The sequence below is a fragment of the Zeus faber genome, assembly GCF_960531495.2.
Source record: "Zeus faber genome assembly, chromosome: 11".
Classification (NCBI taxonomy): domain Eukaryota; kingdom Metazoa; phylum Chordata; class Actinopteri; order Zeiformes; family Zeidae; genus Zeus; species Zeus faber.
Genome location: NC_137205.1, coordinates 16,114,510 through 16,139,462, shown reverse-complemented (window position 1 = coordinate 16,139,462; position 24,953 = coordinate 16,114,510). Strand labels below are relative to the sequence as shown.

The following is a 24,953-nucleotide window of genomic DNA, read 5'->3' as shown; positions in this document are numbered from 1 at the left end:
CAGGTTGGGAATCACTGGCCCAGAGGATAAGGGGGAATGATTTGTTTATGTGGAACTTCAAGGACATATACAATATCAAGGTTCCGATTAACTCCTGATCAGGGCAAAGCTTCAAACCATGCAGCTTTAAAAGTGCAAACTGTCCATTTACCCAATCACTGCATTCAGTCTCGAGGCTGAAGACCCTTCTCAATGTGACGTCGTGCCAAGATCTCACTTCACCACCGCTTCCACATGTTGAGTGAACTGGCTCAGGGTGGCTTTATACATGTTATTTCCTAGTAGCAGTGCCTCGGGCGGAGTTTTTCAGGGTCCTTTTTCTTTTCATTTATTTGGTAGGCAAGTGGAGAAGACTGTGTCAGTTTGCTTTGGGTGTCATTGTTTGCTGGGAGACTTCCAGGGAGACTCTTGAAATGTGAGGATCCATCATCCCGGCACGACCAAGGAGCCGGTGTGGTTTAGCTAGTTCATTTGGGATTAAGGCGTCGTAGATTAAAAAAAAAGAGTAAGTGGTCATGCTCTGTTTGGACATGAATTCCAGTGTGTGTGTGTGTGTGTGTGTGTGTGTGTGTGTGTGTGTGTGTGTGTGTGTGTGTGTGTGTGGAATGGACAGGCCACAGTGAACAGCTCGTCCCATATTGGTGGATACGTTTTTTTCAACACTTGCGACATTGACTCCGTCAGAATTGTAAGATTATGTTCATCTGAGCAGAGCCTGCTTGAGCGTGATAAAGCCTTAATCCTTCGCAACGTTTAGCTGCGGCTGGGATTCTGGTTCAGACTCAGCGGTATTCATGTGCCGCACTTTTCCTCAACCCTAGTTTTGCTTCCCCCTACTCTCTCTCTCGCTCTCGCTCTCTCTCTCACTCTCTCTCTCTCACTCTCTCTCTCTCTCTTCCTCAACAGCTGTCATTCCTATTCTCTCCCTTGTTTTCTCTCTGCACAAAGACTTGTCACATTTGTGATGAATAACCGCTTAATTTGGCAGCCCAGTGGGCAATTTTCAGTCTTTTCCACAATGAGGGTACAACGTCGCCTTTTCACCGCCCACCATCGCCCTCATTAGCTCCATAGGAAATTCATGGCCGGCGGTTTGTGGAAGAAAGTTCATAAAGCCGTACGGGTCATTTCTTGATTGTTCTTTGTCTGCTTCGGCAGACAATGCCTCGTTATTTTAATAAGATAATGGCCGTAATGCCTGAGAACCATCCGTTACCCGGCACGCAGCATCCCGGTTTCGTCTAGATCGTAAAACTCGGCACGGCTTCGACGAGGGTAATTCCACTACTCGGTCAAATTCTTTTAATTGGGAGGAAACAGATTCATTAATGCCCTACTGTCCTAATGATGTCGGAACATGGTGTTAAAGTCTCATTTGTGTGGTCAATTTCTCCAACTGCCGATCCAAACTCAAAGTCTTCTTTTTTTTTTTTCCCCCTTTCTGAGTAAAAACTTGAGTCGCCCCCCATTGTATGATCCAACGTGGGCTTCCTGTCCTGACGCTGGAGGCCAAGCTGCAACCTCTCTAAAAAGGAGAGTCAGCTGTTCGCCCGCGTACTGTAGGGTCGTTCTGGTATGCCATGACTCTCTGACGTGTGCAACGCCTGGCAACTCACCCGCACAGGCACACGCACACACACACACACACGGACACTCTCACACACACATTCTGTCTCTCATCTCACACCCCACCCTCCTCGTGCCCCAAGTGTCCCTCATTTGGCCCCGCCCCCTTTTCCCTGAATGCCCTTTAACCTTCTTGTCTTGGTATATATAGCCAGTGTGACTATCAGAGTTCTCCTGGCAGCCACCATGAAGGGTATAGTCTCAATCTGCTGCTTCGTCTCCCTTCTGCTCGCGCAGGCCTCAGCAGGTAAGAATATGAGGCATTTTTAAATTCACATATCCGAGCTTGAGTTCTCAGCGTCGTTCGGATCAAGTGTTATTCAACAGGGTTAGCGCTGGCAGGCACAGGACGTCCCAATTGAACTTGGTTCTCATTTCTGCTTTGACCTGATGTGCCTGTCTTTTCCATGATAATGGCTCCGTTGGTTTGATGGTAAAGTATCTATAAGGGGTACGGATGCTGTGATTCAGACTGCCAACATGGGCTTTTCTTTCATATGGATGGATGCCGGCGGTATCAGAAGTTCTACAGCAGTTACGCTTTTGTCGAACTTTGCATAGGAGCGTGGCGCGGTGCTTCTGTGGACGTCGACGGTCAGAGTAACGGCCACCAGCAGATGCAAGAGTGGGTCTCTGTTTACTGACAAGCTGTGCTATTTTAAATCCATCTCTATTTTAAAGTTTGAAGCGATGGTCAGACAGACACACAAGCACGTCGAGCCAGCTACAAACAGGCGACTAAAGCCTCCAATCTCTAGGTGGTAAACCTATCGTTTGTGTCACTGGGGTTCAGTGGTAGAGATATCTTGTGTCAGGTAGAGGAGAAGAAGTTTGGCGGCCCCCCCTGTGAGCTGCACGTCCTGTCAGCTGCACGAAAAGGTCGGCACCGGCTGATGGAAACTCTGCAGAGAGGGAGACGAGAGACAGGAAGTCTTCTCTTTATTCTTCTGGGTCTTTCCCTGTAGATCTGTCAGTATCAGTTTTGAGGCCATTGAAGACGTGGTCTCACAGTTTGTTGAGGAGATACATTGGTTCATGTGATGCTTCTCCAGACATTAATTGTCGTGTGTTTAGTTGGCAACACATTGTGAATTTTTATGCGAAGGAGTGTAGTATTTACTTGCACATACTAGGTAGTCACTTGCCATATGCAATGGCCTGATAATGGCTGATGGCCATCTCGCTAGGAGTATTGAATTAACTGGCAGTGGTGGTGTTGAATGGCATGGTGGGCTGAGCACCCCCAATTACATCGAGATGACCATGTCCAGAAATGCCCGTGTGTCTGGGCCGGAGCAGTTGGCATTTCCCTTGCCTGTCACCCCTGTCCGTCCTTGGGGTGGCGGTCAGTCGTGTAGCCTGGGGGGCCAGGCCTCCATATTCCTGCCCGCTGTCAGGTGTCTAAGATTGGAAGGCCTCCCGAAACTCAACACTGCCCACTACGGATCTACCCTCCCACCCAGCCCTGCTCGGTTCTCCCTCGCCCCCTCCCCCCCCCCCCCCCCCATCTCCCCTACCCTCCCAACTACCCTTTAGACAGGCTGCACAGCTGCTATCACCCTGCACTGTCACAATCACAATTTATTCCCAGCATTTGGCCATATAGGGCCATGCATTCTCCAGGCAGGAGGGGCCAGAGTTTAGGCTCCAGCATGGGACTAGGGCTCCACACCCTGACGGACCACCTTTTCAAATTTGGGCACCGAGTACAGTATTATTTTCAAACTATTGTCGAATGGCACATAAACGTGGTCCTCCACTGTAGCCGACCATCTTCAATCAGAGCGCCGTCCAGATAGGCACATTACTCAGTAGAGAGGAACAGAATCAGAACGGGCTCTTCAGCGGGGTCAAAGGTCAGTCCACTGCAGCCCGAGTTAGGCTTGTTCTGCCGGGCCCAGATCGACTCTTACAGTTCAGTAAAGCTATGGACTCAACCTCCCTAAAGTGAAACTGCAGTTATAAACGCAATTGCTGTCCACACCTCACAATTTTAACCATCTCAATAAGACCCAATTGTAAACTGTGAGATGACTTCATGACTAATCCAGAAATTGACAAAGGAGTCCAAGAACACGGGTTGTGAAAGTTTATCCCACCCAAGATTTACCCCTCGAAAAATCACTGAACATTTTTCTTTTATCACTGGCATTTATGTCGGTTTCCCATTTCTCTGCATCCTAAAACCCATATTATGAATCAAATAATCCAGATTGTTTAATTTGGCCTTTACTCTGACCATGCCTGCATCGTGGACTCCACGGGGGGGGGGGTGTAGAAAGATGAGGGCGCGTAATATTTCATTATGATGTTCGCCGGAGGCTCACCATCCTTCTGGTTGATAGTAGTAATAAGGACCCCCACCCCACCCAGTCTCCACAACCCCCCCGTTGGCCACAGGCGCGCTCTAAACCCCTTCTGACCCCAACACTGCAGCCTCCCCCTCAGCCTCAAGGTCAGTGGAGATCCACCTCTGGCTGTGGGACAGGAAAGCAGGGATAAAGAGTCAGATCAACGCCGCAGCGTAAAGAACGTTCACCCCACCCCGAAGTCAATGTATTTGACTTCAAAGCTTTGTCGGATTTAACATGGAAATGAGTCACGTGAAGCATTTTCACGTGAAGCCGTACGATACTATCTATATACAGTACTCACTGAGCACTTTATTAGCAACACTATACTAATACTGGGGAGGGTCTCATTTGTTCTCATAACAGCTTCAATTCTTCGTGGCATGGATTCCACAAGATGTTGGGAACATTCCTTTGAGATTCGGGTCCATGTCGACGTGATTGCATCACGCAATTCCTGCAGATTTGTCAGCTGCACATTCATGCTGCAAATCTCCCGTTCTATCACATCCCAAAGGTGTTCTATTGGATTCATATCTGGTGACTGGGAAGGCCACTGAAGAACATTGAACTCATTGTCATGGTCATACAGTTTAAGACGATTTTTCCTCTGTGTCATGGTGCATTATCATGCTGGAAGTAGCCATTAGAAGATGGGTCAATTATGGCCATGAAAGGATCCGCATGGTCAGCTACAATACTCAAATAGGCTGTGGTATTCAAGCGATGATTGATTGGTATTAACAGGCCCAAAGTATACCAAGAAAAAATCCCCCACACCGTTACGCCACCGCCACCAGCCTGGACTGTTGACACAATTGGGTGCATGGATTCATGCTGTTGGCGCCAAATTCTGACCCTATCATCTGTGTGCCTCAGCAGAAAATGAGATTCATCAGACCAGGCTACATATTTCCAATCTTCAACTGGTGAGCCTGAGCCCACTGCAGCCTCAGCTTTCTGTTCTTGGCTGACAGAAGTGGAACCCAACGTGGTCTTCTGCTGTTGCGGCCCATCCGCCTCAAGGTGTATTCTGAGATGTCTCTCTTGTCACCCTAACTGCACAGAGCGGTTAACTGAGTTACCGTCTCCTTTCTGTCCGCTTGAACCAGTCTGGCCATTCTCCGTTGACCTCACTCATCAACAAGGCGTTTCCGTCTGCAGAACTGCCGCTCACTGGATGTTTTTTGTGTTTCGCACTATTCAGTATTATTATTATTATTATTATTCACTATTATAGTAAACTCTAGAGGCTGTCGTGCATGAACATCCCAGGAGATTACTGCATGATTTTATGCATTGCACTGCTGCCCCACGATTGGCTGCCTAGATAGACAGACAGATTACAGACAGAGTACAGGTCTTCCTAATAAAGTACTATGTGAGTATATTTCCATGTAAATATTTGTGTGTGTGTGTGTGTGTGTGCGCGTGTGTGTGTGTGTGTGTGTGTGTGTGTGTGTGTGTGGCTCCACCTCGCTCCGGTGCCGTATTAAGACCCATGAGAACATCAGCATAATATACCAGAGTGATCCTGGCACAGTGGATGTGTTTATAGTCGCCATTTAAATACCCTGTGCTTATCAAACTCATGGGCCAGGGGGGATGTGAGCTCGTCTCTTAGTCTCCAGACTGACTAACACTCACAGACTTAAAATAGTGGACAGGCCACCATTCTCAACCTCCCGCCCCCCTCTCCATCTTCTGACCCATTGTAGGGCTATTTCTGACCGTGGGGGGTCTCCACAAGCTGCACCACCTGTTGCTATCCGTGGCCTCCTCGTCATTTTTTATTTGCACAAGTCACTCTGTCTGCACTCATATTAGCAATGCTAGAGGGAAAATAACGCGTCAAACTCTGTTTTTAGCCCCCACAACCTCCCCCCATTTTTTCTTAGCTATGCAAGATAAATATACATGCCATTTTGTTTTCAAATGCTATTTTGTTCATTGAGGATTCAGAGGAGCAGTGATGGCTGGAAAGTAGATGAAGACATAGATATCTAATACAGTCGTGCATACGCGGCTACACCTGGAGTTTTCTGGCACGTGCCCCGAATGTAGCACAGGTCACTGATGGGGAAAGTAGGATGTTTGGAAACAAAACCTTAGCGGTGGAAGTCCTTGATATCAAATGTGCTCTTTCATGGAAATTAAAATGACTTTGCTCAATATTATGACCTCATATTTTGGTGTGTGGTAACTATTAGTCAAGATAAATGTGCTGAAAATCTCTAGTACTTGCAGAACTTTACAGATTGTATTGCAATAAAAAGTAAGATGTACACGTTAAAATTGCAACGGCATTAATGTACAATTACCTCAAACGTTACTTTCTACCCCTGAGTCTCCCGTAAAGGCAGTGTAAGTGTAGTGAAATAGATTTGGTTAATCGTTTAAACCCCTTGGTCTTAAGCAGAGGTTGCCTGGTGCCAACCAGCAGTGCTTGGTTTAAATGGAAGCCCCAGCGCCCATTGCCCCCTGTCGTCTTCTCTTTGATTCAATTTACCTTCTCTTTGCTGCAAGCAGATCAGGATCAGAGGGAATAGCAGACAGAGGAACTTTAAATACACCGTGTAAATGCATCTGGCTGAACAAACAGACACGGCAGCTATGTATTTGACAAAGAAATTCAAGACCTACGAGTTTGCAACGGCATACATGTGCAGACACACATAGAAGCCTGTACAGTGGTACCTCGACTTACGACTGCAATTCGTTCTATCAGAACGGTCGTATGTCGAAGCAATTTTTCCCCATATAAATCATGAAATCATGAAGGGTGAAAATAAACAAAATACACAGCACAAACACAGTGAATATGAAAAAAATATTGATAAGCCACAAACTACATGCACACACGATGTAGGTCGCCCCCTGACTGACTGCTGACTGACTGCTGACTGACTGCTGACTGGCCACCGACGCGCCAACTGCAAATTTCCACGGTCATGTCTTGGAGCAGTCGGTCGCAAGTCAATACAAATTTTTGCGACTATCGCTACTCGTATCTTGGATTAGTCGTAAGTAGATGCAGTCGTAAGTCGAGGTACCACTGTATTCTCCTTTGTGTCATCACCGTGGACTTATTTGTGTTACGTGTGTCTCACTGCTTGTGATGTTCTCGTTTAGTGAGAAGCACGAACCGGAAAAGAATGGCGCCCGACTCCCAGACAGGCGCAATTAGCGGAATCCTGAAGGGTTCAAGTAGCGGAAATGAAAAAGCGAGCTGACCAAAGATCCCGTAAAATCACAAGATTTTATTATTAAGTGTCACGCCTGATCACTGTTAAGGCAACACAGAAGTTTGTTGCATAACAACTTTGCACTAAAACAACTGAATCCCCAAAACTGGGCGGATTTTTGGATTTTTTTATTTTTATTTACATGAGGCTTAAAACGATCACGGCCGGCACATTAAACCTTTTTTTAGATCCAATCAATGATACGTTTGTATCAATTCAATCATCATGTGTAATTGTTGCCTCCGCACCCCATGGAGTCCGGCGGCTTTGCTGTGCATCTTGATGATCAAGTGGCATTTTCTCCTTGTCGCTGTGTGGCCCCTTCACCTTCACTCTGACCATCATCTCCATTGATCTGCAGTGAAGCTGTGTCCCACCCCACCAGGGCAAATCCAGAACCCGTGGTAGGTTTCTATCGCCGGCATTCCGACTGGATGCGTTGCCGCTGCGGCAGTGTTTCTCCAAACTGCGGAGGGTTGCCCGGCAACCGGCTCGGCGAGGACACACGGCCCTGCGACAGATGTCAGGGGTTCATCTCTGCTCCCCTGGCATCCGCGGGGTTAATATAGCGCGCCGCCCGAGGGCTGACGCAAGGCCCGTCCGTCCCCGCGCAAGCGCTGCCTCCTCTGATCTTGGGCGGGGCGGCGTCCTGGGGCGGGGCGCACGACGTGGACGGGCCTCGACGGGAAGGTGTTAACAAGTTGACAGCAGTTAAGGCGCACTCCAGAGGCCGGTGCGAAGACACGGCGGCGAGTCGAGTTACAGGAGCTCGGGCGAACTCTTGCTAATGATCCCACACGCCGGGAAAAGAGTCGGACTTGCTAGGTCACCGAGACTCTCTGATAAGGATAGAACCAGTGGCTCAGAGTGTTAGTTGTCCAACTGGATATAGCGCTGCGCTGTGATACATGTAACCCAGCCCTGCAGCACATCATTGTGTGCATGGCCACGAATAGCAGCATTTATAAAGCGTTTGTTCAAATGACTGTAATTTAATCTACTGGCAAACAGCGCTCTGCCCCATTCCTCTCCTCTCTCCTCTCTCCTTTTTCCTCCTTCCTCTCTCCTCTCCTTCTCCTCTCCCTCTCCCCCCTCTCTCCTTTCTCCTCCTTCCTCTCCTCTCTCCTCTCTCCTCTCTCCTCTCTCTTTTCTCCACTTTCCTCTCCTCTCCCCTACACTCCCCTCTCCTTTCTCCTCTTTCCTCTCCTCTCTCCTCTCCCCTCTCTCCTCTCTCCTCTCTCTTTTCTCCTCTCTCCTCTCCTCTCCCCCTCTCCCCTCTCTCCTCTCTCCTCTCCCCCCTCTCTCCTCTCTCCTTATTCCTCTCCTCTCTCCTCTCCCCCCTCTCTCCTCTCTCCTTATTCCTCTCCTCTCTCCTCTCCCCCCTCTCTCCTTCCTCCTCTCTCCTTTCCATCTGGGGCTGACATGGGGCGTGATTTATAACCGGGTAATTTGCTTGCAAAAAGTGAGATGCAAGGAAATACCAATTTGCATATTTTTGCCAACTGATCGTTCATTCATTACCATGAGGGCGCAGGGGTCCATCTAAGAGTGTTGACAGTTAACAGAGACCAAAAATGTAGGAAGAAAGGGGGCGACCTCCAATAGCGATGGGTCGAGAACAGAGCTGTCAGAGCAGCAGAACTCAGTTTGTATATGCGAGCCTGTCGCTGGATTGGTTATCGGGCCTTTTTAAAGTAACGGGCTCATTCCCTCTTTTTATCCCGGCTGCCAACCACATTGCACAGGCTTATTTTTAGCCGGTTGACTCTGTGAGAATTGTCGACGCTGCAGCGTTGCTCCTCAACCAGCGGTTTGTGTCTCATTTTGTCGGGAGAAGGAAAATGTCCTTATTTTTTCTTAATACGGCCGCGTGCTGGGTCTTTACGTCAGCGCCCGTGTGTAACGTGAGCCGGAGGAGCCGGCCCCCGTAGATCAAAATGCCAGAGCGCCGCACCTGTCAACGTATATTTCTGTTCCTCTTTTGGTTTCCGTGGTGCTGCGGCCAAATCAAATCACGCAGCGACGTGAACTGTAAAAGTGCCGCAAAATTGTGGAGGATGGAAAGCTCCCGACCATTTTTTGTGACCTTCGTTTACCAGGCGTGTCATGGTGTGTATTTGCCGTTCGACCATGAACGCGCTTGCTTCTCTCCGTTGAGCGCACCGGCCCTTCAGCGGACGGCACCGCTCATCCGAGGCGCGGCCGCTCACCCTTGGAACGGAGCGAGTGTTGTTGTCCTCGGACGCGTGGCTGGAAAAAAATTGGAAGGCCCCGACGCAACGGATGCCCTCCAAACATAGGTTTGTAGGTTTGTAGATCAAATCGCGTGGAGCCAAATCGCAATCTGGCACCGCGTCCGGAGACGAGGGGGAAACGTATGGGGAGCGGAGCATCGAGTGACAGCGATGGGGTTACCGTAACGGCTCTCATTCTAGAACAGGACACACACACACACACACACACACACACACACATATAGACTTTTCAGGTCACTGGTGTGTGAACCTAGATGTTTGCCAATATTTGGTCACAGGACACTTGCAGGGACACTTGTAGGACGGTGATAAAATGTTGGACATTTAAGCGTTGACAGTTATCTCTCAAATTCAAGAATGGTCCCACAAATCATACATGGCTACGAAGCCTTTTAGCTCCATCGTGGTTGTTTGACCCAATGATGGAGACGCGATGGTCAAACCAGTCATTTTAATACACGTTTGAACGTCCCCCCCCGGATTCACCTTTAAAGAATTTTATCTGACAGTCTCAGACTACTTTCGGGTTTTCGCCTACTGAATTGGAAAACTGATCATCGGGGACCGTCGTCCTCAAAGTGGAATTAAAAGATAGTGTGTTTTTTCGGGAACGCCGTTCGAGAAAGCCGCTCCAGTTGTCTCAGAGTCACCTCCCGGACCCCGAGACCTCTCGACCTTCCTTGCTTACGCAACCTGCCGCTAATCTGGGAGCGAGCGCCTCACAAGCTCCAGCAGCATCTGTGCAGGAGCTCAGAAATGTCGGACGCACTTCCACAAGTGAGGGAGGCAAGAGACGGCAGAAAACTTGGGTTTCAAAATAGTCCCGGTGGCACAAGTTCAATTGGATGTGAATGAGTTGTGAAAAAAAAAAAAAAAAAAAACGTATTAGAAAACCTCCCATGTCTGCTTTTTTGAAGGGTGTACAGTACAAAAAAAAGGGCATTAACAGCATTTTTTGATCAAAGATTTGTCTCGGCCCTGCAGCGGTTGCCCTGAAAGTCACTGAGCTAACGTCGTGATCCGCTCAGCGCTTTCGTGACGGTTGTTAGGCACGTCCGTCCTGCGGCACCTGGGATCTTGGCTGGGTCGAACTTCGGTTTCCCGCTGAGATCAGAGGAGTCGCGCCGGCGGCGGGACAGGCACAACTCCTCTTCTGCGCGAGGAGGAACTTTGGGTGGGCGCAATGCGGTACGCCAGAGCCAGGCCAGATGAGTGCGTATTCAAGCAGGTGCAGATGCAGGATTCACCTTTGATCGAGGTGTCACCGTGCGGCTTTCACCCTCATAAGCACAACTTAATACACCCCATTATAACATGGTCACAACGACATAGCCCCCATGCATGCATAATCACACCTATTATACTCGCATCAGAATGCTGCAGATTCATCGACTCGGTCACGGTGGAGGGTTTTCCACGCTCCGAGCCGCATTCCAACCCCCCCACCCCCACCCCCCAACAGAACAGCAAAGCCTCTCACAAGTGTGAACTAGGAGCCAACCGCACCTATATATAGTCCCAAACCCCCCGCCGGGCCAGGTTGGAAAGCGATGTTGGTTGGGAGGGTTGTCCGTGTCCCTATACAGTAGCCATACAGAAAGGCCTGTTCCCGGGGCCTCTGCATACAAGGACAGGCGGAGCGCGGCGATAAGGTGCTGATAGGGCGGTAAATATAGATAAATGAAAGGGATTACTCATCACTGTCCCCTCATAGGAGGGGCCGAGCTCGCCGCGATCGGCCGGGGAGCCGAGGGAGTCCCCTCCCGTGAGTCACGCTCTCCTTTCTGTCTCTTTGTGGCCAAAGTCACGTCAAGGTCGAACCAGCGCGCCGGGGTCATTTATTTGTTTGTTTTAATGGTTTTGTTCCCATAAACCCCCCCGAGAGCTCATTTGTAACCAGCAGCTGGCATCCAGGCAATACGATCCAATTTCGAATGTGGAGATGACGCATGGGTGTGAAAGAGTTTCTAAGTTTGGACGTTCGCTTTGGGTTTTTTTTTCTTCCCCCCCTCCCGTTGTCGTGATGTTGGTTGTCAACGGCGCGGCGGGCAGATGAGATGTTTCATTCAGATTCAATTCCAGACTTGTCGTCTCTCGGGACGGAGGGATGGAGATAATGGAGATAATTGGCTCTGCTGCTGTATTTGATTGTTGCCCCTGTACTTTTTCATTTTCTGTATGACAATGTGCTTTAGTCTAACGGATGATGAATTTAAAATAGGTGAATACGCAGGCACTGCAATGTGGGGAAACTTAAATAGTGGCACTATTTTATATTACCAAGGGAACTTATGGAGCTAAATCAAACGTGGAAATTAGAATATATGAAAATTTGCACGTTTCTTTCTGATATTTGCGTTATTATGTGATATTATGTTCGAAGATAGAGTAGTCGTGTATCTATGGAGTAAATACTTCACTTCCAGGAACGGTATATTGAATGGGAAAGACAGGGCACATTTTGGAGAGAATACAGGAATACACATTGTAGTTCATATCTGAGTAAGAGCGGCGACCTCTACGTGAATGATTGGTTGAATGAAAGCACTAGGTTTGATTGCTTGAAGCGTTGACATTGTTGAGATAGATATTGACATCCTATTTAAAATGGTCTCCCCCCATTTAACCAGCCAACTATCCCTGTGGTGGTTCAGTGCCTTTCCCAGCAGCAGAGATATTGCGATGGCGCTTTATTGATTAACGTTCCTCCAGATATAATAGCGTTATTTGGCACATTGAGAACTTTCTGCTCCAACTGTTCACAATTTCCACTAGGCCTTTTCAAAGGTGCATTTGGGGACTGATAGTAGCTTTTATAATAATAATAATAATAATAACAATAATAATAACAATAATAATAATAATAATAATAATAATAATAATAATAATAATAATAATATGGAACCCGATACATTTCAATATGACACCAAATTGAGTAGTGGAATCGATGTAATAAAATGGGAGAAAATAAATTACAAAACTCAAGCTATACGTATGTTAATAACTCATCATTTTTAATTTGTTGCTTTCACAGAGGAAGAGGACTTCACCTCCATCCTCAGAGATAGGTCCCACATCGATGAGACACTGCGTCTCGTCGCTGACGAGAAATCTGGAGACTATGCAGGTAAGAAGGAAGGAGGAAGGTGTCTCTGTTTTCCCAATACTGATTTGTGGGGCTTTAAGAAGTTGAAGTAAACCTCAAATTATATCACATTAATGAGATCTATAAATGCATTATTAGCCTGAAAATATTTAATGGTTTATTAAAGACATAATGCAAAAAATGACAAACGATTTTGTAGGTACACTTGTCAAAGCAGAAGAACACAATCTTAATGAAAGGCTTCCAGCAACCATTACAGTATCATTTGTGTGAACGAGAACAGTTGTTTCAAAAGGTGCATGTAAAACATATTTTAATTTTCGAATATATTTACAATTTGTATTGTCCTGACATTCTTTATTGACTGTCCTCTTGATTAGGGGTTCCCAACATTTTTTCATGGCCTAATGGCAAGGCCTCCCCTTGAAAAACTAAGCTAAAAAAGTACAAAATAACCACATTGGAAACTCATGATTGTTAGTGGAATTGAGTAAATATATGATCGTTATATACTGTATGTGTGTATGCTGTATAGATAACTGTTATCCATTCATATTCTAAATCTGATTATGTATTGTAATTAATGTGTTAAAACAAAATGAAAAAGGATGTTATGATAATTTCGCTGCGGACCTTGTGCAACTCCTCCGAGTTGCACAACTCCCCCCCCCCCCCCCCCCAGGGGGCCGCGGAACACAGCCTGGGAACCTCTGGTCTAGATTACAAACTCACAATTGTTCCCCAAATAAAAAAATTAATTCCGCTTCTCTCGTTCCTCGCCCCTTCTTCACATCTGTTTCTCCATTCTTTTGTTCCTTCTTGTTGTGCAGCGGCGTTGCAGAGGTTGCGTAAGATCTACCACTCGTCCATCAAGCCCATGGAGCAGGCGTACAAGTACAACGAGCTGCGACAGCACGAGATATCAGGTACCGAGGCTGCTCCACTCTGCTCTGCTGCGGCGGCTTTTTGGATTCGGGGTGCTTTAGTCACTGATTTGTTCACGTGTTTGCAGGCTTTACGCACATACAGTTAACTACTCCACAACCTTGTTTTTTTTTTTCCATCTGCTCTTCATTTAAGAATCATTTTCTTTTCCTTCGGGCTCCTGGAGACACCTTTTTCTTGCCCTGTGTGAAGGCCTTCTGTGCTTCTTGTTTTTTATAAATTAGATTTTTTTCCCCCCTCTGGCTTTATACTGTGGACTAGAGTAGGGCATGGACATGGGCATTGTTGCTATAATGAAATTGGGATATGTGATTAGATATAGTTGCATGTTGTCTTCAAGTCTGCATTACAAGGAAATGCAACTTTCTGAACTTCCAAGACTGATCAATTCTGATCAATTCTGTTCTGATCGATGCCTCTTGGTCATAATAGCCACATTACTAATGATTGTTTCTCAAATCCATAGTCATCCCCAAAATACTGTCAAACGATGGAAATCAAGTTGTTCGTCCAAAAATGTTGTGATAAGCCAATTTGACTTTATCGATATCGCCCAGCTCTAGATAGAGGTTCAGGTTCAGAGGTTCTGAACCTTTTTTAGCCGCAGGCTCCGTTTTTAAGGTACCAATCTTCCCACATTGTATATTAGCCAACTGTTTTTATGTGAATTTCAGTACCATGAAGACTACTCTTATTATATCATAGAGAAGGTCGTCCCCAAACTGTGGTCCCCGGCCCCCTAAGGCTATACGGAGGAATTCCAGGCGGTCTGCAGCAAAATCATGTGGTTGGAATGAACCATATTTCAGTCTACTCCCACTCACTTCCACTTCTCACACTAAAAATAAAGCTTGCCCTCTTGTGGCCAGCCAGGCTTAGTGTGTATGTCAGTTGGACCAAGAGCAACTTAGTTTCACACCTACAAATGATCATTTAACATTCCCATGGATGGGTAGAGGATTAGAAATGAGTTTAAGGGTGTACAAACAACAACTCAGATCAGATCAGAGCCGTGCACGCACAACATCCAGTGCGTCGTCCATCGTGTGAGCACATGTTTGATCCCAAAGGTCTCAGATCCTGGCAACGTCACCCACCTTTCCATGCCCCCCACTGTCACTCAAACTCCTTCCCTTGTGCTCCTTAGAACCCCTCTGACATCCACCGGGCTCTCCTCCTCCATCTCTCTAACCGCAGATTCCTTTCACTTCTCCTGATTGTCCCCTCTCCCCCTGTATCCTATTCCCCCCCGGTCTGATCCGCTCCTCTAACAGCCTACCCCGGACGAACCCTGGGGGACTCAGCGACAGGTGGGTATGGCTGGCGGGGGCTTTCCTCTGCATGGCACTGCCTCAAGTGCTCGGACCCCCTTCCTTCCCCTTCCCATCCCCTCAAAAACTCAGTCATTTGGGCATCCAAATGGACCAAATTATGTCAACAATTCATCCATTTTCACATATACTTTAAAGTGGTAATCCGTGAGATTATGAAGTGATTATTTCGTTGAAAAATCTCAAATTTGACATATTATTTAGCTTGAACTTTTTTTGAGAAACGGGCATTCAGTGTATTTGTGTTGTGCATGTGCTCCTCTTTGTTCTGTTTACGTTGTTGGTGGCGGGATCCGCCATTCCCCAAAGATGGTATACTGCCTCTATGGATGAACATCCACAAAACAGAACAGTACCCCAAGTATCTCCGGCACCTCAAGTGACCAAGAAAAACAAAAACAAAACCAATGATCAGAAGAAGGCATAAAAGAATATGATGAGAGTAAAACATGTAAAAAAGAAATAAAAAGTTAGATAAAGTTGCTGAAAATGTGATGGATTGCCGCTTTAAATAAGCAGTGATCCGTTTGTGCATAATTAATTAATTTTTCAAATAAAGCGCTCCTATCGACTCAACAACCTTCCCTAGTCAATGCCAATCAGAAAAAAAGAGTGTATTAAATGTAAGTAAAATGCGCAGTCATATTGACGCTTAATCAGTGCAGAGTATAACAAACATAAGGAGGTGAGTTTTTACTTTGAGCTAGTTAACTTCAGTTTGAATGTTACTTAGTTATCTCAAGTGACTCTACTTCAGTTCACTTAAGTTAGTTGAGAATGCACAACAAGGACGGGGGTGCATGTGCAGTGCTGGCTTAAGCAAAGGTGGGAGCAGGGGATGTACATGTACATGTTGGCCTGGGGTGGCCAGTGGTTGTGTGGTTGTGTGGGTGGTGGTGGTGGTGGTGGTGGTGGATGGTGGTTTTGAGTTTGTGACCAGAGACAAACCAAACCTCTGTCAGTGAATTATTCAGTTGATTTTTTTTTTATTATGAAATGCTTTATTTTTTATTTTGTGCAAAAAAAACAACAACCCCAAACCTTTTCCGATTTTGTATTCCTATCCGTTTGTCCACAAAAAGGTTATTGTTGGACCAATTGAGCCCCCGCCCCCAGCACCACGTCCACTCAGAGACACATCCGCTTGCTTTGACGGCTCTTCTCTTTAATACGTGCGCTGGATTTATCGGTGCATTGGCGTTGTTGCCCATTTGTTGTGTTTTTGCGGCTGGGTTTGTTTATGCCGCAATCTAAAAAGAAACAGCCCAGCATGAGGACAACACAGACACATTCTGGCTTTTGTTTGGATTTTCCAGCGGCCCTTTGAAATGTCTCTTTCTTAGGTTTTGTTAAAAAAAAAAAAAGGATTTTCTTTGTGCTGGTTTGTGATTGACAGTGCTGTGTTGATGTGCTTTTTTGTTTCGTTTTAAACTACACACAATTCCAGCTGGACATTTTGCCAGTTTCGGTCGCTTTATTAGGTCGATCCTAGTTTTTGACAAACGCTGAACTGCAGATAGGTCTTTTTTTTTTTTTTTCCTCATCTGGTCTAGTGATGATGTCCATATTCTACTGATGTCCTCAATAAATTATGAATAGGTAATTAATCAGGTTTTGAGAACAACTTTTGAGAACGTGTTTTATGTCGTCTTTTAACGTTGAGTTGGGATTTTAGTTGTCGCTCTCGCTCTGTTTTTTTTTTCACCACAGATGGAGAGATTACCTCCAAGCCCATGGTGCTGTTTCTGGGACCCTGGAGCGTCGGCAAGTCCTCCATGATCAATTACCTCCTGGGGCTGCAGGACACTCCCTACCAGCTTTACACGGGTAGGACGAAGAACCCTCTCTGCATTATCATTGGTGCAAATTCCCCAAAGAACCCGTCCATGTCCGCTGACTTCCCTTCCCTCCCTTTCCTTCCCGTGTTGTCCTCAGGTGCTGAGCCGACTACCTCCGAGTTTACTGTGATCATGCACGGCGAGAAGATCCGCTCCGTGGAGGGCATCGTGATGGCGGCCGACAGCTCCCGCTCCTTCTCCCCTCTGGAGAAGTTTGGCCAGAACTTCCTGGAGAAGCTGATCGGCATCGAGATGCCCCACAAGCTGCTGGAGCGGGTCACCTTCGTGGACACTCCCGGAATCATCGAGAACCGCAAGCAGCAGGAGAGAGGTAGGAGGGGGAGCAAGTGTTCTACATGGCGGTCACATCCCTTTTTATTTATTTATTTATTTATTTATTTATTTCCCCCAAGCGAATGTTTTCGTACCGTTCCGAGGCCCGGTATCACGGCACTTTTTTTTCCCCCTCCTTTCTCCAGGCTACCCCTTCAACGATGTGTGCCAGTGGTTCATCGACCGCGCCGACCTCATTTTCGTGGTGTTCGACCCCACGAAGCTGGACGTCGGCCTGGAGCTGGAGATGCTCTTCCGCCAGCTGAAGGGCCGCGAGTCCCAGATCCGCATCATCCTCAACAAGGCGGACAACCTGGCCACCCAGGACCTGATGAGGGTCTACGGGGCGCTGTTCTGGAGCTTGGCGCCGCTCATCAACGTGACCGAGCCGCCCCGCGTCTACGTCAGCTCCTTCTGGCCGTACGACTACGCCCCCGACACCAGCCGCGAGCTCTTCAAGCGCGAGGAGATCTCCCTGCTGGAGGACCTCAACCAGGTGATCGAGAACCGCCTGGAGAACAAGATCGCCTTCATCCGCCAGCACGGCATCCGCGTGCGCATCCACGGCCTGCTGGTGGACCGCTACGTCCAGACCTTCAAGGACAAGATGAGCTTCTTCAGCGACCCCGAGCTCGTCTTCAAAGAGATTGTGGACGACCCGGACAAGTTCTACATCTTCAAGTCCATCCTGGCCAAGACCAACGTCAGCAAGTTTGACCTGCCCAACCGCGACGCCTACCGCGACTTCTTTGGCATCAACCCGGTGACCAGCTTCAAGTCCCTGTCGGCGCAGTGCTCCTACATGGGCGGCTGCCTCCTGGATAAGATCGAGCGGGCCATCACGAATGAGCTGCCCGCCCTCCTCAGCAGCATCAACTCCGGCAAGCAGCCCGGCCTGTCTTCCTGCGAGGCCACCGGCTGCGGCGAGAAGCCGAAGAACCGCTACCGAAAAAACTGAGATAAAGCAAAGTAATGGAAGTGTGCGGAAGAAGAGGGGATAGAGGATGTAAATGGAATGAGAAGGAAAAAAAAAAAAAGGGACTGGTATCGGCTGACCGCGCTATTGTCAGAAATAATGTATTGTGAGAAGACGGAGGGAATGATTGATATGGGGTTTTTTTTTGATTGTTTTTTTTTTTTCTCAGGAGAATATGAAGTGGTGCATTTTTGGTATAGAGGTAGATGTAACAGTGCTTGAGTCGAGGGTGTCAATGATGAGCTAAAATAAAAAAATAAAAAAAAACACGTGCCCTCGCCCCGCTCTCGCACGACCCCAAACGGACTCGTCTGCAATCCGGGGGCGGGCGGAAATGTGAAGAAAAGTACAAAATGAAGAAAAAGAGTCAAATTGCATTTAAAAAAAAAATCGGAACGCCTGAGACTGAAAACACTCACCAGCTCACCTATATGTAAATAAAAATGGTTAATTTTAAACAGGAGTTGACAATCGTGTTTTTTGGAAGGTCTTTTAAAATGCTTTGCCGCAGATCAATTCCAGAGTGCTTTGTCCTTTTTGAAGTCCCTTTTCGTGGGTGCTAGAACAAGCCATTAGGTCAATAGGCCCAAACCCCTTCACTCTATTACTCTGAATAAATAGAATTGATTTTTGGATGTTGGATCTATTTTATTAAGCGGATGCGAACATAGGTGCATGCATTTCCCTCCTAACATAGACTGGCATAATATTTCCTCGTGTTACCAGCAGGTTCACCGGTTCTGTGGCTGGTGAACTCGTCATCGCTCTGGGTTGTTGACAGCCTGCGTTATGAGCACTGTGGTGGAAGCAGAGGTCAGGGTTCAAGGGTCATAGTCTCCACTCGCAGTGGGGAGGGTGGGTAGGGGGGGGGGGTTGTACATTCTGCTACATTCTACTTCTTAAATATTCTTACTGTTTTTGTAAAACATGAATTAATGTATTATGCTTTATTTTCCTTCTCTTAATAGACGTGCCAGCTCTTAAGCTGAATGACCATACGGAACATACAGTGCTACCTACCACAGGATTAATGGTAGAAATGCGTCCAAAGGTCCATGATGTAGTAGTAATAAAGAAATAAAGTAACGATGTGTTTTTCATTATAGTCTTGTTATCCATTTGTTCTGCAGGTTAGAAAACACTGTAATACACTGTTACGTTACTGTACAGTAACCGTTCTTAAATGAGTGCGAGATAATAGGATTCTATCCGACTTCACGACACATTGTGCTATAACTTCAAGATTTAAGTTCATTGAGATATGAAAATGTTTATTTCATAAAGTACAGAGCAAAGTATTTCATCAAAGTGACTCCAGCGTTGGATTAACTCGTGATAATCGATTGTGAGTCTTGGAAATGCAAAGTGGAGGACTCATGAGTTGACCCCTGACCTCTGTGTTGAAAGAAAGCGGAAACACTGATTGACCTCTAGGGACCCGGGCATTTCCAAGAGAGGGTGGGATGAGGCACACACTTTGTAGCTCACTGAAATCCTTGCATGGGCCCACCTCGATGAATTTCCCCCGGATGGGGTGTGTCTAAGTCTGCGGTGGCCAAATGGATGGTTGGACTACTATATCATCCTAAAAGTGTCTGGCATATAATTATTCTGGATGTATGCCCATCCGCAAATAACCCGATATGAAGAGTTTTCGTGACCCAGTATGAAGGGTTTTCTTGTCTGTTCGATAAAAAAAAACAAAAAAAAAACAATTGTGAAATCGCAAATGCAAGACGAACTCACGATTATGAATGAAATACATGTTGTACGTTGGGGTCTGGGCGCACTGTTACGATGCGGTTACAGAGAATGACCACTAGAGGGTGCTGTGTAAAAACTATTAGAACCTATTGGAACGGATCAGTAGCTCAGGGTCATGTCGCTGTTCATGTGTGGCTGTGCCTTTTTTTTTGTGTGTGTGTGTGTGTGTGTTCCCAATATCACTCGTTTTGGTTTGCCTGTCAGTTAATTTTGAATTGGAATGGATGAATGGAGTTTGTTTTTTCTTTTCTTTTTTTTTTTGTCTTTCTTTTTCTTATTTTCCTTTTTCTTTTTTTTTTCCGGTGTACATTTTTAACTGAAATTCGGCCCACCTCTCGGAAGCTTCATCATTAAGAATAAAGACTTTTGAGGGACCGGGTGTAGTGATAAGTTGTGCTTATTTCAGTGTAATGGTTCTGTGGCTCATGTGTAAAGCAGGATATCCCTGTGTGTGTGTGTGTGTGTGTGTGTGTGTGTGTGTGTGTGTGTGTGTGTGTGTGTGTGTGTGTGTGTGTGTGTGTGTGTGTGTGTGTGCGTGTGTGCGTGTGTGCGTGTGTGCATTTTCTGTTTCTTTTCCTTGCTCTCATTGTCTCTCTCCTAAAATCACTTTATCTATGCGTACTTTTATGGTTTGAGGAGTTACACTAGAGCCGGGCTGCACCAGCTTCGTTAATTGAGCAGGTTTTTTTTTTCAAGTCAATGAATGAATTGAGCGGGTTTTTTTTTGTTCGTACATTAATCGTGTTCATTGCAAAAGACAAGCAAGGCCAGCCTTCCTTTTCATAAAGCAGTGAGGCCTACAGTGCAGAAAGGAAAGTCTGCATCTGAAGATTTAATGGCGCAGGTGCCCGTCCATGAATTACACGTCACCACAATCCAATATTCCTTTTTCTGGCGAGCGTTGAACAACGAGGCTTATTTCCTCCGTAACTCTTTTAGAAGGTTGTCAACGGGCCCAAGCATTTATAATGACTTTCCATTGCGTCTTAGTTAGGGAGTAAAACTCAGGGCTGCTCTCGCTCTTTCAAACAGCACCAATTTCCTATGAACTCAGTTGAAGATTTATTGAAGATCAAGTCGATGCTTTTAAAGAGCGTTGAATTAAGCTGTAGGGTCTCAATGCCAGACTATAGAATTGGAACAATACTCTGAGTGCTCTGAGTTGGGAATGGTAATTATCACAGGAAAGTCAGCAGCACATAAATGCAGTTTGCAGGTATTCGATGGAGAGACAATATAATAACATTGACGTTTATTTTATATAAGCTTATTAATAGTATCAGTTTCCTGTGTAGATTCTTAAACTGTAATTTGCTTTCATCTCAAAATTGATTTTAAATTTTAAAAGACAAACTTTTTTTTAAATTTGTTTTGTTCATGTCTAATGGACACTGCGGTTGCACTTGGATCAGTCAAAGAGCCTGTTTTTTTAAACATGTAAAAGAAATTGAAATTTGGGGGGAAAAAAAAGGTGACGTCACAAATCTGCAGTTTTGAATTGCATCTCAATCCCAAACGCCGGGACTGAATAAAGTGTTGTGTTGGGTTGTCTCATCTCCTCTCATCTCATCTTGATATCTCATCTCATCTCGTCTCATCCCCTCTCATCTCATCTCATCTCATCTCATCATTGAATTTCATCTGGTTTAATCTTATCTCATCTTGTCATGTCATGTTATGTAATGTCACCTGATCTTATGACATGACATGAGGAGTCATGTCATGTCATGTCATCATGTCATCTTATGCCATCTCATATTGTCTTATCATCTCATCTTATCTAATTTAAACTTGTCCTATCTCATCTAATTTTGTCTCATCTTGTCACCTTATCTTATCTCGTCATGTCATGTTATCTCATGTCATGTCGTCTTATATCATCTCATGTCATCTCATATTATCGTATCTCATTTCATCTGGTCTCATCTTATTGCATCATGTAATGGCATGTCATCTTATCTCATCATGTCATGTCATGTTATGTTATGTCATCTCATATTATCATCTCATTTCACCGTGCCTCATCTTATCATTTCATATCATGCAATCTCATCTTGCCTCATCTTATCATTTCATCTCTATCGTGTCATGTCATCTCATGTCATGTCATCTCATCATCTCATGTAATCTTGCATCATCTCATTATCTCATCTCATTTCATATCATGCCACCTAATCTTGTCTCATCCCATATCATGTAATCTCATGTCACCTCACCATCTCATGTAATGCCATTTTATCATCTCATCTCATTTTTTCATCGAATCGAATCTCATCTCATGTTATCTAATGTCTCATTTAATCTTGTCCCATCATCTCATCTTATCTTATCATCACACGTCATGTCATATCATCTTATCATCTTATCATCTCATTCCATCTTGCCTCATCTTATCATTTCATCTCATATCATTTCATCTCATCCCATGTCATGCCATCTCATGTAAACTTGTCTCATCATCTCATCTCATCACATGTCATGTCATGTCATCATCTCATGTAATCTCATCTCATCATCTAATCTCCTGGCAGCTCACCTAATCATCTCATTTTATCATGTCATCTCAACATCCCATTTAATCTCAACTCTTCACGCCTTATATCTCATCTCATCTTGTCTCATCTTACCATCTCATCATCTCATCTCACGTCATGTCATACTGTATAATCTCATCTCATCATCTGATTTTATTATCTAATTTCATTTTGTCTCATTTTATAATCTCATCTCATTTAATCTAATCATATCTCATCTCATCTCATCCTGCTCCATCTTATCATCTCATCTCATCCTGTTGCATCTTATCATCTCATTTTAGCTTGTCTCATCGTATCATCTCATCTCATCCTGTTGCATCTTATCATCTCATTTTAGCTTGTCTCATCGTATCATCTCATCTCATCCTGTTGCATCTTATCATCTCATTTTAGCTTGTCTCATCGTATCCATTGTGTGCATCTTGTATCATTTTATCTAATCTAATCTAATTTCATCTCATCTAATCTCATCTGATTTCATCTCATCTCATCTTGTCTCATCTTATCATCTCCCTAACCTCTCCGTGCATTACAGTAAAATGTTTAAGTGCATATCCCCAGGGGGTGGAGCAGGTGAGGCAGACGGGAGTGTGGGACATCCTCGTCATTGCGGCGAAAGCAGAAAAAAACACCACCCCCACCACCACCACCACCACCACCATCCATCCATCCAGTGGCGGGCTGTGTTCTCGCGTCGCCACCCTCCCCAGTCTCTCCCGTATCCCAGCACGTACGAACGCGTCTCCCCCAGTCCCCTCCCCTCTCGTCACCACCCCCCCCCCCCACCCCCCCTCCCTTCCCTGCTCCACACAAGTGAGGAAAAGCTTCGACTCTCTTTGAGATTCGTTTCTTGCCGAGTCACTCAGCAGAAAGAGTCGTCCAATGATCTAACTCGTTTGTCTGCGATTCAGTTGTGGACGGGACGGGGCGGGGCGGGGCGGGTCGGCTCTGAGTTGGGAATGGTAATCATCACAAAGTGACAAAAACAAAGTGTGGATCTCAGACGTATTTAAGCCAAATTTTCCGCAAATGTGTGTGAATCACAAAAGTAATCCAAACCATTCAGTTGTGGCGGAATGCAAGGTGTAAATCAGGCACATTAAACATGAACGTAGTCTTCAGTAATTCAGGTCGAAGGCTTCAGATTCAGACATTCAACTCGTGCGTGTGTGTGTGTGTGTGTGTGTGTGTGCGTGTGTGTGCGTGCCTGACTTCGGTCACCGAATCGTCCGACTCTCGAGTCATTTAAAAGATTCGTTCGCAACGACCGAGTCGTCCGCGGGTCCCGCATCTTTAACGTCACGCACACGCACACACACACACACACACACACAGACATACATACAGACACACACACACACACACACACACACACACACACGCGCGGGCAGGCGGCTTGAAGACGCGCCTGGACGTCGGGGACCGCGTTGTCCGCCTCTCTGTGCGGATTTAGGACAACACGCAGGCGGGGTCATCGCGCCGCTGCCGCCCGTGTAGGGCAACTAAATAAAAGAAAGTGTTTGGACGGATCACGGAGGAAGGAGACAATCCCACAGGGGAAGGGACCGGACGACCACTGGGACTGGGACCGGGACCGGGACCGGGAAGGCTGGGGAACGCGTCCGCCGTGTCCCACTCACCATGCAGCATGGGATTATATGGAATCATTTAAGACACAGAGGCGCCCGGTTGTTCCTGCCATGCGGCTGAACCGAACTGGATGAAAGCCTCTGGGATCCCCGGCTCCGTCTGAGACGATCACAGAGGGAAAAGGAGCTTTTAATTAGTCTTTTCACGGGAGGATAAATTAACTGCTGCTGTGGACAAAGTCGTCCCCCCCCCCCCTTCTGGAACGCCACGGAAGTCCCCTTGCAAATAAACACAACGTCTAAGACACACGCACGCAAGTCTGTACCTGCACGATTCCGGAATGAACTGGGCGCGTTAATGGATCTTGGAGACAGCGGAGGAGACACCAGAGAGAGGACGGGGATCCATCCGGGGAATGTCCGCGGTTAGGCCGAGAACAGCGGGAGACTGGGAGCAGGAACAGGTCATTATTATTATTATTATTATTATTGTTATTATTATTATTATTATTATCTCTAATAACCAGTGGAGGTGATTGATTTATATATATATTTTTGCCTTAACGCACAGAGCCCCCCCAGCACCTTTAACACGAGACAAGTAGATGTGGATTCCTCTGCACCCAAAACCAAAACCAAAACCACCTCCACGACGGTTGTATCCTTGGGATTAAGGGATGAAGTTATTTCACCACATGAGCAGAAGTTAAATTGAACTTTTCCTTCGCGTATTTGCATGGATGCAAATGGCCAAGCCCCGGGACATGACGAGAACTTTAATGGCGTCTGAATTCGGGGATGAAACAGCAAGACAGAGACAATCGGCAAGAGAGACAATCATTTTCGAAGAGTTTTCTTCAGAACTGAATTTTTCTTTTTTTTTCTCTGCGCCTTTTTTATTTCCTACTCATTGCTCTGGCCTATTATACTGTGGATCCATGCATTGCCTTACTTATCTATCTGCCTTGGTGCCAAAATCACTGTTATTTACATCTGCTTAGTGTTGATCTTGCAAAAAAAACAAAACAAACAAACAAACAAAAAAAACAACGACAAC

At 46.0% G+C, this 24,953-nt stretch overlaps 1 protein-coding gene across 2 annotated transcripts; it reads left to right on the top strand.

Moving 5' to 3' along the window:
• The first annotated feature begins 1,792 nt into the window (after positions 1-1,792).
• Positions 1,793-18,464, top strand: srl (sarcalumenin). Of its 2 annotated transcripts, XM_080008959.1 has the most exons (7): positions 1,793-1,873; positions 12,512-12,604; positions 13,414-13,509; positions 14,803-14,838; positions 16,570-16,686; positions 16,795-17,028; positions 17,177-18,464. In XM_080008959.1, exons 1-7 carry the CDS (start codon positions 1,813-1,815, stop codon positions 17,986-17,988), a joined length of 1,449 nt encoding a protein of 482 aa, XP_079865085.1. In that variant the 5' UTR covers positions 1,793-1,812; the 3' UTR covers positions 17,989-18,464. The 2 variants fall into 2 exon arrangements, with proteins under 2 accessions (XP_079865085.1, XP_079865086.1); XM_080008960.1 differs by lacking the exon at positions 14,803-14,838.
• The last annotated feature ends 6,489 nt before the right edge of the window (positions 18,465-24,953 follow it).

Bases quoted from the DNA above. Each gene is read 5' to 3' on its own strand.
- srl (XM_080008959.1), top strand. From the start codon at position 1,813: ATGAAGGGTATAGTCTCAATCTGCTGCTTCGTCTCCCTTCTGCTCGCG. The intron at 12,605-13,413 runs GTAAGAAGGAAG...CTTGTTGTGCAG, and splicing joins GAAATCTGGAGACTATGCAG to CGGCGTTGCAGAGGTTGCGT. The intron at 16,687-16,794 runs GTAGGACGAAGA...TGTTGTCCTCAG, and splicing joins TCCCTACCAGCTTTACACGG to GTGCTGAGCCGACTACCTCC.